At 41.5% G+C, this 15,032-nt stretch overlaps 1 protein-coding gene across 5 annotated transcripts in view; it reads right to left on the bottom strand.

Annotated features, from left to right (window-relative positions):
* The window catches only part of LRRCC1 (leucine rich repeat and coiled-coil centrosomal protein 1), a 38,379-nt gene extending 31,411 nt beyond the window's left edge, over positions 1-6,968 (bottom strand). Inside the window, exons 1-3 of one of the 5 annotated variants that reach the window (XM_038579657.1) lie at positions 6,501-6,794; positions 3,678-3,883; positions 3,309-3,374 (exon numbers count right to left, since the gene is read on the bottom strand). In XM_038579657.1, coding sequence (XP_038435585.1) covers positions 3,309-3,374; positions 3,678-3,883; positions 6,501-6,589 — 361 coding nt within the window. In that variant the 5' untranslated portion in view covers positions 6,590-6,794. Of the gene's footprint in view, positions 1-3,308; positions 3,375-3,677; positions 3,884-5,479; positions 6,309-6,500 lie in introns of those variants that run through there. The other 4 variants (XM_038579655.1, XM_038579656.1, XM_038579654.1 and 1 more) reach the window with 4 other exon arrangements.
* Between the last annotated feature and the right edge of the window lie 8,064 nt (positions 6,969-15,032).

Here is a 15,032-nt window from a genome sequence, read left to right as displayed (position 1 = left end):
TGTTAGGAACTAGGTTTCCAACAGAGGTTACTGGTGCCTGGTACCACATCTCCTTGACCAGCCTCTGACTTCAGCTGCAGCTGCGGTGGATGGGGCCATGCATGCTGCCAGTCTGCCCCACTGCAGCACTTCATGTTTCTCTTTTTTTGCCTCAGAACTCTCTTCAAAATGGAGCTTTTGAGCAAAGGTACAATCGAGAAATGTAAGGGAGCCAACACCCTCAGGGGCTATCCTCAACAAAAGGGGAACTGTCAGTGTCAGTGAGTCAGTGAATGAAGCCTTGGTCTCCCTTCTTCTGGAAGGACCGCTCTGAGATGCACTCTACACTGTTCCTCTTAAGATCTTATTTTACAATTTTGCTTCCTTTAGTACTCCATACATAAATTTAACTTTACCCACCTTCCCCCCTTTTACCCCCAGTTTCTTCAACCTGATGGGAATACTCTTCTCTCCTCCATCTTTCTTGGGTTAACTTTTACTTCTCTTCTACAGGGTTGCCTCTTTTCTTTTGTTTATAGTCCTCATCATTAACTTCTATTCATCCCTCATGTCCTCAGAAAAGTCTTCTCTGACAACTGTCTACAAGATCAGATTTCCTATCATGAGTTCTTATAAGCACTAGCAATTCTTAATTTACCACCGTATCTCTATGTTCTTGTTTCATGTTACTGGTTTTTTCTGTTTTATGTTCTTCTTACTATTCAATTTTAAAGGCTCATTCCTGGTTGCCCTTCTCTAGTCACATACTGTCCAGAACCCCTTATAGTTTCAGGTTACAAATACCACTGATGCGCCAAATCTACAACTCCAACCATAACCCACCCCAAACTGTGCATTACACATATACATATATACATACATACATAATGTCTAACAAGGTTCTCAAGTTTAAGATAGAATCCTTATTTCTCATCCTCTTATCTCTAAATCTGTTTCTCACCCAATTTTTCCTATGTCAGGAACCAGTCTCATCATCTACCTATTGCTACAGGAAAAACTCAATTATCCTTGATTCCTCTTTTCTTCATTTCCTTATCTCAATCTGTCAGCAAGTTCTATGAACTCTACCTGCAAATATAACCATTTGCTCTTCTACCCTATTTCTACTCCAAGTTTCCATCATCTCCCCTAGACCTCTGGAATAGCTTCCTAACTGGTCACCTGACTTCCACTCCTAGTCTCCTAAAATCCATTCTTGACCCATGCAGCAACCAAAGTGATCCTTTAAAAACACATATATGTCACTTGTTTAAATCCTTCCTAAAACTTCCTATTTTACCTAGAATCATATGCAAACCTTTCTTTACCATGAGTGTGAAGCTGGGATCTGGCCTTTGCCTACTTTCTCTTCTTTTTTCTTAGCATACTAATCCCTCATTTGCTATGCTCTGGCCATACTGCCCTTTCTGTCCCTTTATCAGGTTGAGGTTGGAAGTACCTTAGTGTCTTTGCAGCACTTAACAAACAAATAAATAATAAATATTGAACATATAAAATATCATTTTAAGAATTATCGATTAGAATTTACAGCGTTACCTGTTGTATTTTCTTCATATTTATCACAATCTTATATAAAGTCACTAAAATACACTTTTTACATGTACAACTCTATGTATGTCAACAAGCACATACAACTGTGTAACCACTACTATAACTGAGATACAGACCATTCTATCACTTTTAATTCATGTGTCCCTCTTCTCATCTTCAGATGTGCCAATCTGCCATTTGGATATCCTTCTGGGGAAGGGTCTGCTCAAATGTTTTGCTTATTTTTGAGGGGCTGACATGATCTCATTTTTTGTTTTTCTTCCCTACTACAATGTAAGCTCTAGGACAAGAACTATATATTTTTTTTAAATCTTTACAGAACATTATTTGATACAGTGATCTTCAATAAACATTTGCTGAGTAAATGAATGAGCAGTCTTATCCAAGATTCACATTTTTCAGATAAAGAAACTGTATCCAAACAGTAATATTCTTTGCTCAACATCATATAGCAGTGACAAAGGTAAGGTTAATATTCAATTCTAGGGACGCCCGGGTGGCTCAGCAGTTGAGCATCTGCCTTCGGCCCAGGGCCTGATCCTGGAGACGTGGGATCAAGTCCCATGTTAGGTTCCCTGCATGGAGCCTGCTTCTCCCTCTGCCTGTGTCTCTGCCTCTCTCTGTCTCTCATGAATAAATAAATAAGATCTTTAAACAAATTTCAATTCTAATACTTTCAGATCTTTTGGGGAAAATTTTTAAAAATTAAAATATTCTTGCTATTCCAGCTTACTGGTAGGGAACAGACTGCTTTAATTTTTTGTATATGAAATACCCGGCATAGGCTAGTTTTTTCCAAGCATGAGAGAAAAATAAACACATGGATAAGACTGTTTCCATTGCTGACAGGGTGATGAAGGTAAGTAGAAGAATTCCACCAATTTTGACACATCACGAAACTGTGTTCGATTTATCAGTGTATCACTTTAATCAATTAAAAAATAGGTAACAATGTTTAACCTCCTCAGATCTGCTGAAGGTCAAACAGAAAGTCATTTGATGTTCAACGTACAACACGGCTTTTGGAGCGCAGTATGGTCCAATAAGTTACACAATCCAGTAGGACAGAATTAGTCACAAGCCGCTTCGTAAATTCAAGTTAAAATTTAATTACAAATCCAGTTCCTCACTGCGTAAGTTGTATTTCCCGTGCTCTAAGGACACATCTGGCTACTTGCTGCCATGTCAGACGACACAGATATGTAACACTGTCATCATCGTAAAAGTTCTTTTGGAACTATTTTTAATTTAATTTAGTTTATTTACTTAAAATGTTAAAGATCTTTTTTTTTAAAAGATTTTATTTATTTATTTGAGAGAGAGAGAGAGAGAAAGAGAGGCAGAGACACAAGCAGAGGGAGCAGCAGTCTCCATGCAGGGAGCCCGACGTGGGACTTGATCCCAGGTCTCCAGGATCAGGCCCTGGGCCGAAGGTGGCGTTAAACCACTAAGCCACCCAGGCTGCCCTGGAACGATTTTTTAAATAACATATTACTGATCGATTATATAAGATTAAAACAGTATTCTCTTGAAGTAAGTCCAAGTTTTTTCTGTTACTGATCACTCTAGTTTGCATTCCTATTTGTTATTCAGCATTAGCTTTGGCACCAGCAAGAAAGAATTATGACCGAAGCACATTCTCTAGGGGTATTTTTGGTCAAAAACAGGATTATCCAGTTTTCAGCAGGCTGAGTTTAGCCTAATTCATCACATAGCAAACATTCAGCACTATAGAAAACATACGATTAACTACTTACCGCTAAGATCATTTATGTGGTTATAGGATAAATTCAGTTTAGTCAGATTAGTTAGTGCTTCAAGTCCTAAAATAAAATAAAATAAAGCCTTTACAGAATTCAAATAATTACTTAAAGCTATACAGTATTACAATACTATTTCAGACAGTTTTGAAGCAAATTTATACTCTGGTAACAGTGAAATCAATTTTCTTAGTATTTTGCAAAATACTTAATTGTTAACTTTTCTAGAAGAAAATTTTTTACGTAGTAAATTTTAAGGCCAGTTTTCAAAAGTTTATGATATTTGTTCCATTCTTTCGGGAAGAAGAAAAGTGGACTTAAATCATCTTCCTTAAGAAAAGTATCACAGGAAAATCACTTACAAACCTTCTACTCTTGTGATCAAATTGCAGGACAAATTTAAAGTGCATAGCTTTGTCAGTGTGCTTAGCCCTTCAATTCGACTTATTTGATTAGATGACAGGTCTAAGTGTCGTAAATTCCAAACATGATCAATGGCTTCGATTTTTGAGATGTTATTGCAATGAAGATTGATGGCATGAAGGGATGAATCTAAAGATAACTCTGACATGCTATAAAAGAAAATATATATTACCAAAACAAGTAAGAAACAGATTTAAAAATTATGACCAAATAATTAAAATTAACCAAACAGCATGTAGATGGTTAAGTACGTATTCTACTCATTCTATAATGAAATCCTTCCTCCTCTTGGTAGCCTTTTAATATCTCGTAGGGTACAGTGCTTCTTACCACTAATTGGTATTTTAGACCATAAAGATAAACAAGAAACTCACTCAAAAGGGATAAGAGACCCTGGGCATTTCTACCTTCTATTAGCAACCAAGTCATCAACATATAATGAAAGCTGTGATTCGGTGCCGGTCAAGGCCCTGGAACCCTAATACCCCAGTTCAAATCTGCATTCTATCACTATTTTTCCTTTGTTAAATTACTTGAATAAAGGAGTTAATTTGTCTAAGCCTCCGTTTCCTCATTTCATTTAATCCCCACAATTCTAAGCAACAGGTATCATAAGGATACTGTAGTCTGCAGCAGAAATTAAATAAATTGTCCACGTTCTTGTCGTTGTTACCTGAGGCAGTATAAATCCAGATCTGGCACTGTGGTTTATAATCTTACTTTCTTTACGGACTCCAACACCTCTTTAACCCAGAATGTAGTTGATTTCAAAAGAAACCACTAGTTCTTGCTATTTCTAGTGAAAAAAATTTATCCTCATTTCTTTTTTTTCCCTCCTTTCTATAAATCTGGAATGTACCTCCCCTAAACACAACTCATTTCTCCATTCTCCCAAGTACTGCCATTTTTTTTTTTTTTTTAAGTACTGCCATTTATAATCTGAACCTCTCCTCAAGATGGTAGTTCCAGGAATAAAACCTACAGTGCATATAGTTCAGATATGCTGGAGGGAGGACTGTCAGGAATAGGCACACACAATGCATGGGCATTTGTTCCATGTTCCGTAGCAGCTACTGTAGCGGAAGCTTAACTCTGGCAGCAGAGAAGTGAGAAGTTCAGTAGCCAGGGAGTAAAAGGGAAACAAGGAATTCTGGTGTGCTTGCTTCCAAATTAGCACGGAGAATCTCAAATTCAAAATTAAAAAATCATAAACACTTTAAATATGCCATCAGGTAGGTCTTTTACCTCCTCCCTTAGGCTTCAGACTGAAGCACCTAATAACCTGGGGCAGAAAAAGATAAAGCATTTGTCACTTTGAAACTAACAATCCCTACAGGGAACCCTGGGTGGCACAGCGGTTTGGCCCCTGCCTTTGGCCCAGGGCGTGATCCTGGAGACCCGGGATCGAATCCCACGTTGGGCTCCCGGTGCATGGAGCCTGCTTCTCCCTCTGCCTGTGTCTCTGCCTCTCTCCCTCTCTCTCTGTGGCTATCATAAATAAATAAAAATTAAAAAAAAAAATCCCTACATGTGACTGAAATATTTCCCAATTACCTAGCTACTGTCACTTAACCGAGCTATCCTTCTCTTATTAACACACGCTCTCGATGACAGCCACGTATTTTCCGACACATTGCAGTTTCTGGAAATCAGTACTGGGAAAATTAATGCGGTACAGCAAAAAAAAAAAGGAAGACGGTGAAAATTAGACAGGCTCAGGTTTGGATTTGAACTTAACTGCTCACCAGCTGCAAGAAGTTGAGAACACGACTTAGATCCTCTGAGTCTCAGATCTGTCACTTGTGAAATTACGACGCTGCAGAACCATCGTGAGGGTCCGTGATAACATACATAATAATATGTACACGTGGATGGCGTTCGGCAGGTGACATTTACTATCAAGTATATTTAATAGTATTCCTCTATTATTTAATTAGGATTAAATACTTAATCCTAATTTAAATATTCCTTTAGAAAACATCTCCCTGGGGTCTTCTGGCCCATTTTTAGACCATGATCCGGGGCAAGATGGTTTAATTATGGGCAGCAAGGTTCTGCATGGAGCAGGGCGTGCCACAAAGGAACAGTTAAGTGCAAAGCCAAGGAGAACCCTATTTACGGAACTGCCTGTAGCTCAGTACCGGCTCATCACAGACGTTAAATGGAGAAATGGTAAGAGCCGTATCCTAAGACCGAAACGATAAGGTAGGGGCCAGCCAGTAGAGCAAGAACCGCAGAGATTTGGGCTGCATCAAAGAGGGAAATCCTTAGCCACGTATGGTTTAGCGCTCTCACAAAGTAGAAGGACGTATGCATCCCAGCGCTCTGCAAAGGAGAAATCAGAATGGGGGGGGGGGGCAGGCAAAGAGAATTGGGTCAAAACCAAGGAAGAGCGGTAAACCTTCGCTCCACGGTTGCCAGAGAGATGCAGGAGCGCCACTCTCTAGTGAAGGTTGAAAGAGCAGGAGAGACAAGAGAGAACCCAGAAAACCGACAAGTAGAGAGCAAGCAGAGGAAGGCTCGTCAGGAAAGAGAGGAGAGCCAGGGAATGGGGAGGACCGGCCTCGAGTGATGGAGGAGGAGGTCGGGGCGCAGCTTCCGGGCTGCAGGGCCCCGGAGCAGGGAGGAGGGCTCAGGGCACTTCCGGCGCAGCCCGGCGGCCGGAAGCCAGCGGCGCTGGGGCGGGTCTGCGCTAAGCGGCGCCGCCCGCCTCCGCGGCGCCCGGGGCGGGCGCGGGCCCCTCCACGCTGCGGGGCACACTCTTACCTCCGTAGGCCTTTGTCCATGAAGCACAGATCCCCGCAGCTGCTGTCGCCGTCCTCATTTTCGACTTCCGCCTCCATCGGCGCCTCCATGGCACCGGCGACGGGGAGCGTGGTCTTAACCGGCGCCCAGAGCTGGGTGGGAGAGCCCGGAACACGCCTCTTGAGTGGGCGGAAGTCCTGTCCGAGGGGGCGGGGCGACGGCTCCCCCGGCCCCGCCCTCCCTGCAGCTCCAACCGACAGCCGGGCACTCTCCCGCCTTGACAAGTGCCGCAAAGCGGGCAGCCTGCTTTCCTTCCCCAAGAGCTTCCCTCCCTTTTACGGCATCTACGGCGCGACTCTTGGGACTTTTTTTTTTTTTTGCCGTAAAGGGGAAGGCCGTCGCGCGCGCGCGCGTGTGGGCTGAAGAAGGCTGCGTCTTGCCTGCGAAACCCTTCGATGATTTCTGCTTCGGAGGCGGCCGACTCCTGAAGGCGATTTAACAGCAGCGTGTCTTTGCGGAACTATGGTCGTACACGCCTATCAGTTACCCGCCCCCCGTACCCCGCCGGCCGTTGCACGTACTTCGGATTTAGTAAACACCCACGGGGTGTCCCGCGTGTGCCGGGCGGAATCCGTGGAAGGCCGTTCTCGTTCCCGGAGGCACTCGCAGGTCAGGGGAGGAGACGAAGCATCGCCGTGCAGCGGGGTGAGCGCTGGAAGTAGCCCAGCAGCGTTTGAGCCACCTGAGTAGCGGCCTGGGTTGCGGGGAGGCTTTCGAAATAAGTTCCCAGGGACTGAGCAGAGCCTTGCTAGGTGAAGGGACGTTCTGGAAGCGAGGGGCATGCCAGGTAGGAAAAGAGTGTGGTAGGGAGGTGGAAGAGACCTGGTCGGGTTGCTCTCTAGGTCGTGGGGATATTTAAAAGATGGAGGAGGGGCGCCCGACTGGCTCAGAGGGTGGAGCATCTGACTCGATCTTAGGGGAGTGCAAGCCCCGCCTTGGGCAGGGTGCCTACTTCAGACAGACAAAGGGACAAAAGGGCAGCCCCAGGGGCCCCAAGGCTTAGCGGCTGCCTTCAGCCCAGGGCGTGATCCTGGAGACTCAGGATGGAGACCCGGGATCGAGACTCAGACACCCGGGATCGAGACTCAGACACCCAGGATCGAGACCCAGAGACCCGGATGGAGACCCAGGGTCGAGACCCAGAGACCCAGGATGGAGACCTAGGGATCGAGACCCAGGGACCCGGGATTGAGACCTGGGATCGAGACCCAGAGACCCAGGATTGAGACCCAGGATTGAGACCCAGAGACCAGGAATCGAGACCCAGGGATTGAGACCCAGGGATCGAGACCCAGAGACCAGGGATAGAGACCTAGGGATCGAGACCCAGGGACCCGGGATTGAGACCTGGGATCGAGACCCAGAGACCCAGGATTGAACCCCAGGATCGAGACCCAGGATGGAGACCCACGATGGAGACCGGGATCAAGACCCAGAGACCCAGGATTGAGCCCCAGGATCGAGACCCAGAGACCCAGGATTGAGACCTCGGGATCGAGACCAGGATCGAGACCCAGAAACCAAGGATCGAGACCCAGGATCAAGACCCAGAGACTCAGGATGGAGACCTGGGATCGAGACCCAGAGACCAGGGATCGAGACCCAGGATCAAGACCCAGAGACCCGGGATGGAGACCCGGGATGGAGACCCAGAGACCCAGGATGGAGACCCACGATGGAGACCGGGATTGAGACCCAGAGACCCAGGATCAAGACCTAGGGATCGAGACTCAGAGACTCAGGATGGAGACCCGGAATCGAGACCCAGAGACCCAGGATCGAGACCCAGAGACCCAGGATTGAGACCTAGGGATCGAGACCAGGGATCGAGACCCAGAAACCAGGGATCGAGACCCAGGATCAAGACCCAGAGACTCAGGATGGAGACCTAGGATCAAGACCCAGAGACTCAGGATGGAGACCCGGGATCAAGACCCAGAGACCAGAGATCGAGACCTAGGGATCGAGACCCAGAGACCTAGGATTGAGACCCAGGATCGAGACCCAGAGACCCAGGATTGAGACCTAGGGATGGAGACCCAGGGATCGAGACCCAGGATTGAGACCCAGAGACCCGTGATGGAGACCTGGGATCGAGACCCAGAGACCAGGGATCGAGACCCTGAGACCCAGGATGGAGACTGAGAGACCCCAGGGTCGAGATCCAGAGACCCAGGATCGAGACCCGCATCCGGCTCCGGGCGAGGAGCCTGCTTCTCCCTCTGCCTGTGTATCTGCCTCTCTGTCTCTCACGAATAAATAAATAAAATCTCTTAGAAAAATGAAAAAGGAAAAAAAAATGTCAGCTCTGACCCCGTCACTATCTTGAACTAAAATCTTTGGTGGTCCCTGTTAGCACGCAAATAAAAGCCTAACCTAATGTTTCTAATCTAATACCGAAGGTATTTTCATACATAAATGTCGTCGGTCTCCGATTGTTTGGCTATACCTGTCACATTCTAAAAGTTGTAGCCACAATCTATTGTTTCCTATAATCGTGTGCTTTGCCATAGGTCTGCAGCTCCTTCCAACAGGAAGTGAAGGTGGAATTTTCTCAGTGGCTCCTTGATTCTGGAGTCCTTGTTTCTGCTTTTTTTTTTTTTTTTTTTAATCCCCCCCCCAATAGAATTCATTTAATTCTAGTGCTGGACCTCAAAACACCTTGCATGCTTTTGCTCCCTGTCTTGGAAGTCTGGCTGACTTGCCATTCAAACAAACCCAGGCTAGCCTGCTGGAGGAGGAGTGACTATGAGAAGCAGGAACAAGTCACTTTAGCTAAGGACATACAGATAACATGCGTGAGCCCAGAACTGCTTAGCTGAACCCACCCCCAAACTGCAAGTTAACAGAAATGTGAGCTAAATAAAGTGTTTTGTGTTAAGCCAGTCAATTCTGGAGGGAATGTGTTACGTGGGATTAGATGATTGGTAATAGTCACTGATCTAGGACGATCCATTAAAATAGAGATTTTCAGTGGGGATAAGTATTATAGCCTTATAGCCTTACCTAAAACAAATAACTGATACAAAAAACAAATCATGTTGTGATGATGTTAAATGTATTGGATCTTTCCTCCAAAATCATGGGCATCATTATTAATTGATTAATTAAAATATTGATTATTGTTAGTGGAGTTAAAAAATCCAGGTTGTGTCTGAATTGCCTTAGCACTTTAGAATTGACTTTTTAAAATCAGAGTTTGATAAACTAATATCACTATTGTTTGCCTGTTTATTTTTTTTTTTTAGCACAAATGTTTGGAAACTGTGGTGTTGCTTCAAAATTCTTTATTTGCAAAACAATTTGTTAAATGTTTCCTTTTTTTAAAAAAAAAAGATTTTATTTATTTATTCATTAGAGAGAGAGAGAGAAAGGCAGAGACACAGGCAGAGGGAGAAGCAGGCTCCATGCAGGGAGACCGACATGGGACTCAATCCCGGGTCTCCAGGATCACACCCTAGGCTGAAGGCGGTGCTAAACCGCTGAGCCACCCGACTTCCCAATAAGTTTCTATAGGAGACTTCAGTTCTCAAATTCAAAGAGCCTATCATTAATATTCTAAGTAATATGTAAACAACTTTACTATGTGCTTTATATTTTATTTTTTAGCTTTATTTATTTATTTATTTATTTTTTTATATTTATTTATTTATTTATCTATTTATTTATTTATTTATTTATTTTTGCTTATTTGAGAGAGCACAGGAGAGAGAGGGAGAAGCAGGCTCCCTGCAGAGCAGGGACTCAATCCCAGAACCCTGGAATCATAACCTGAGCTTAGGGCAGACACTTAACAGACTGAGTCACCCAGGTGCCGCCGTGGTTTATATTTTTAAACATCACTTAAGTTTGTCTTGGACTTGCTTTTCACGCTATCTATAAAGTGTTTGTGGGGTACAAAAATGGGCAATATGTTTGAAATCTGTCTTACTAGTGTGAGATCAGGGATGAGATAGGCAGTCAGAAGGGGCAGCAAGGTAGCATTGTGGGGGAGGCAGAGATAATAGGGTCTATTCTAGAAATGGTAAGTTGTTTAGAAAGGCTGATGTGTGCTGAGGGTGTGTGTGCACATAAGGAAGCAAGAGCTGAGAATAGAAAGTTAGGCTTGACTCCAATCTTGGAGAACCTGCAATGGTCAGTTAGAAGTTGGTATTTGGTGAAGGAAGGTGGTGATGGGGTAATAGTGTGATGGTTGCAGGCAGTTGTGAGTGAGGTAGGAAGGAGATGGAAGACCACAAGACAGGAGAGTAAGTTGGGGTGTGTGTGTGTGTGTATGACAGGATTAAACTTGTGTTTTATGACATTATGTCTAGAAACTGAGTGGGGAGGCTGAATTGGAGGCAGATTAGAGCTATAAATTAAGGAGATTGTTGCAGTAAACCAAGGGAGAAAAATGAATGGCTAGACAAAATCCCTAAGAGTCAGAGTGATGAGACAATACCTAAGGAGAACTTAATAAGTTAGATTTTATAAGCTTTGTTTACTGATTTGAACGTAAGGTATAAGGCAACCATAGTTGTTTCTCCTTCCTTTTCTTCATAGTGTTTGAGTGACCGTTAGTGTTTTACTCATTCCCGTAGGATCAAAATGTAATGCTGTTAATCTTTTGTTACCTCTATTTAGTCATGTCTATGCATGTACATATACGTCAACATGAGTATTTATAAAATTCATTGTAGTAAAATTAGACATTCACTGCACTACAATTCAGAAATTGTAGCAAGTTTAAAATTTATGGGACTAACAGGGTTCAGAGACAATCTTCTCAAAATGTGCCACTTTGGAATGCAGACTGTTTTGAGCTGAGGCATTTGAGACCCAATAGGCTCAAAAGAACATTTTGCCTTCCCTTAACTACCTAGAAGAATCTAAATTGGAAGAGTCTTTCCCCGAATAAGAGTTGAACAGAGGGAAATTTTATCTGAACCCACCCATGTGTATGGCAGGGTAGACATCTAATTACCATCATCTGTTCTTATTGCCCTGTGCTTTAACCACCTCCACCCCTCTTCCATTCCTTAGTTCAGGATGGTATATATGTCTTATTTAACCTTTCTATCTTTTAACTTTTCATGTTTGTGGGATTCCCATACATACAAAATTAAATTCGATTTTCTTCTTTAGGGAGAGGTTTCTCAACTGAAGGAAAAGGAAAAAAAAAGGAGGAAAGAGGACGTATTTGGAAATTGGACAAATGAAAAATTCTCTCTACAAATATTAGTAACTACAGATCTCTATGTCTCTGTGTGTGTGTATATATATGTGTGTATATGTATGTTATATATTGTATATATGTGATATTTTTCTACAGATAGTATTGCCAATATTTGTACAGTAGCTCTATATAGTTGATTTGAAGGCAAGCACTTGTAAGGATTGGCTATTCTAAAGCCCTCAGAAATATAAAAACTAACCCAAACACTCTTTAGTTCATGTGATCTAGGATAAATCTTTAATGAATAAAAGCTAATTGAAGTATGTTGGTTTAATTAAAATAGACATGCCTTTAGAGTTATCAATATTAAATATAACACTTTTATGGTACTTGGGTTTACTAACCAAATAAGTTTATATTATAACTCTTAAAAAATTTTAAACAGCAAAAACAACAACAACAACAACAAAAAAACATTTTGGGAGAATGGTTGGCTTTGTCTGATGTCTCATGTGAGTAATCTGAACGTAATTATTAGGAGCAATTAAATTGAATAGATGCAAATAAGATAAAAAGTTTTTAAGTAAACTTTTAAAATAGTTTTACCAAACTCTTTTGGTAACTTAAAACTTTAAAGTTGCTAAGTTAAGTGATGAGTTAAGTTAAATTCATTGAATATCTAGATCACTTCCAAATAAGGTAAAATATTGAAACTTTAATTACTGAATATAAATTTATTTACTTTTGAATTCCTTATTACAGAGAAATTAAGGATACATTTGGGTCTATTGGTAAACATGTTTTGTGCTTTATTGAAAGATTATACTATGAAGAAGCACATAGTAATGGTTCTAGAAATTATGAAACGTATTAAAAAATTTGCCAATTAAAAAATTTGCCAGTATAATGGTACACAGTTGTTTACTTCATAGTTTTCATTAGAAATTAGGTTTCTAAGAGTTAAGGATTCTAATGTAATTAAAGCTACTAGAAATAATCATGGAAACATCTCTGTGTGTAAAGAGAATATGATGTGTGTTTTTAGTAAGAAAGGATATAAGGAGTAGAAATGCTTTTTTTTGGTTAAAGAAAAAGAAAATAATTTTGTCCTAAAGTGAGGTTGACTTTAGGACGAAATTTGTCTCTATTTAAAAAGGGAAAACATAAGAAAAAATCTGACTATAAAAAAGAAAATTGTAGGAGGTTTCAGGGAAAGGGATCTTCAGAAAGGAATTTTATGCATGGTCAGTGAGGTAAGAAACAAAAGCAGAAGAAAAACTATTAAATTTCTGTACTACCTATAGCCCATTGACAAGTTCTTGAAACAGACATTCCTCTAAGAACTAAGCTGCCTCGTTGTTAATACTTTGCTAATAGCAAAGGCTATCTTAGCTGGACCCCCAGGATCCTTTTAAGTCTACTTTAACATATAAAAATTCCTTTGGAAACTTCCTTTATCTTTACCTCCCAAGGTATATGTTGGCGATCATCTTCCCAAGCATATGACCCATAAATGTACATTGATGACTCAGGTTTTATTAGACAATAATAAATGACCTTTCCCCAACAATATCTAGCCCCTCAACGTCTTGGAAACCTTGCTTCCAAAATTCCTTAGAGACTTAATGCTATTCCCTAATCCCCTCCCAACTTGAAAATGTATAGTGGGCCATTCTCTTCATGACCCCAGTGCAGCTTTTTCTGCCCAGGGGTCCAGTCCTTATGCTTTAATAAAACCACCTTTTTTATACCAAAGACGTCCAAGAATTCTTGGCTGTCATCTCCAGGCTTTACCTACATTCAAAGCTTTATCAGTCAGGACTGGCTAAGATAGAAAGAATTTAATTATGTAAATGAGCTTTACTATCAAAAGTATACTGCAAGTTTAGAATTTTGTTTTTCTCTTTGTTAGAATGACAGTTTTCTCAGATTATTGGTCTATTCCTAATAAGATTGTAAACAAAGGTTTTTCTTTATCTTTAGCATAATATGTTTCAAAGCAAAGATTCTATGTTTTATATTTATAAAGTTTTTGATTATTTAGGAAAACTAAATATCTTATCTTAAAAGAACTAAGTTTTCGGGGCACCTGGGTGGCTCAGTGGTTGAGCCCCTGCCTTAGGCTTCCTGCAGGGAGCCTGCTTCTCCTTCTGCCTATGTCTCTACTTCTCTCTGTGTCTCTCATGAATAAATAAATCAAATCTTTTTTAAAAAAGTAAATAAAAGAAATAAGTTTTGCTAACCTTTTATGTTAGCAAGGTTATGTATGTAACCTTCTGTAACCTATGTATGTAACCTATGTAACCTTCTGTGTTTGCCTTTAAAATCTTTTATTGCCACATTGGTTGAATAGATAATTAAGTTTTAAGTTTTGTAATGGCCTCTGATCTTATTTAGGCAAGAACTTTAGAACCTTTTTTTAAAAAAATATTTTTGACAGCGTTTTCTGGGTGGCTCAGTTGGTTAAACGTCTGCCTTTTGCTTAGGTCATGATGCCAGAGTCCTTGGCTCTGTGGAGCCCTGTGTCAGGCTTCCTGCTATGCTCCTCCAAGAAGAACCTGCTTCTCCCTCTCCCTCTGCCACTCCCCCCTGCTTGTGTGCTCTTTCTCTCTGAAATAAATAAATAAAAATAAATAAATATTTTTTTTTACAAACTCCCAGAAATCAAGTTTTGACTAAATTCTTTTTCATGTAGAAGCTTACTATTGAGGGACATCCCGGGTGGCTCAGCGGTTTAGTGCCGCCTTCAGCCCAGGGCCTGATCCTGGAGACCCAGGATCAAGTCCCATGTCAGGCTCCCTGCATGGAGCCTGCTTCTCCCTCTGCCTGTGTCTCTGCCTCTCTCTCTCTCTCTCTCTCTGTGTCTCTCATGAATAAATAAATAAATAAATAAATAAATAAATAAATAAATAAAATATTAAAAAAAAAGAAGCTTACTATTGAGATATGAGATATTCCCGAGAGTCCCTGAAACATCTCAAAAGATTTGTTCTCTGACCTTAGAGAGATTAAATTAGGTAAGCTTATTTGGTATGTTAAATTATATGGGAAGCATTGTCAAATAAATAATGATAAACTGTCTTAGGTTATATTATATGAGTGAATACTAATCTATTTTTTTTTTAAGATTTATTTATTTATTCATGAGAGACACAGAGAGAGGCAGAGAGACATAGGCAGACTGGGAAGCAGGCTCCCCACAGGGAGCCTGATGTGAGACTCTATGTGGGACTGGATGTGGGACTGGATCCTCAGACCCATGATCATGCCCTGAGCAGAAGGCAGATGCTCAACCACTGAGCCACCCAGGAATCCCTAATATAACTATTTATAACATG

Source organism: Canis lupus, chromosome 29 (assembly GCF_011100685.1).
Source record: "Canis lupus familiaris isolate Mischka breed German Shepherd chromosome 29, alternate assembly UU_Cfam_GSD_1.0, whole genome shotgun sequence".
Taxonomy (NCBI): Eukaryota; Metazoa; Chordata; class Mammalia; order Carnivora; family Canidae; genus Canis; species Canis lupus.
Note: the sequence above shows the minus strand (reverse complement) of the source record. Positions and strands in the feature narration are given on the sequence as shown.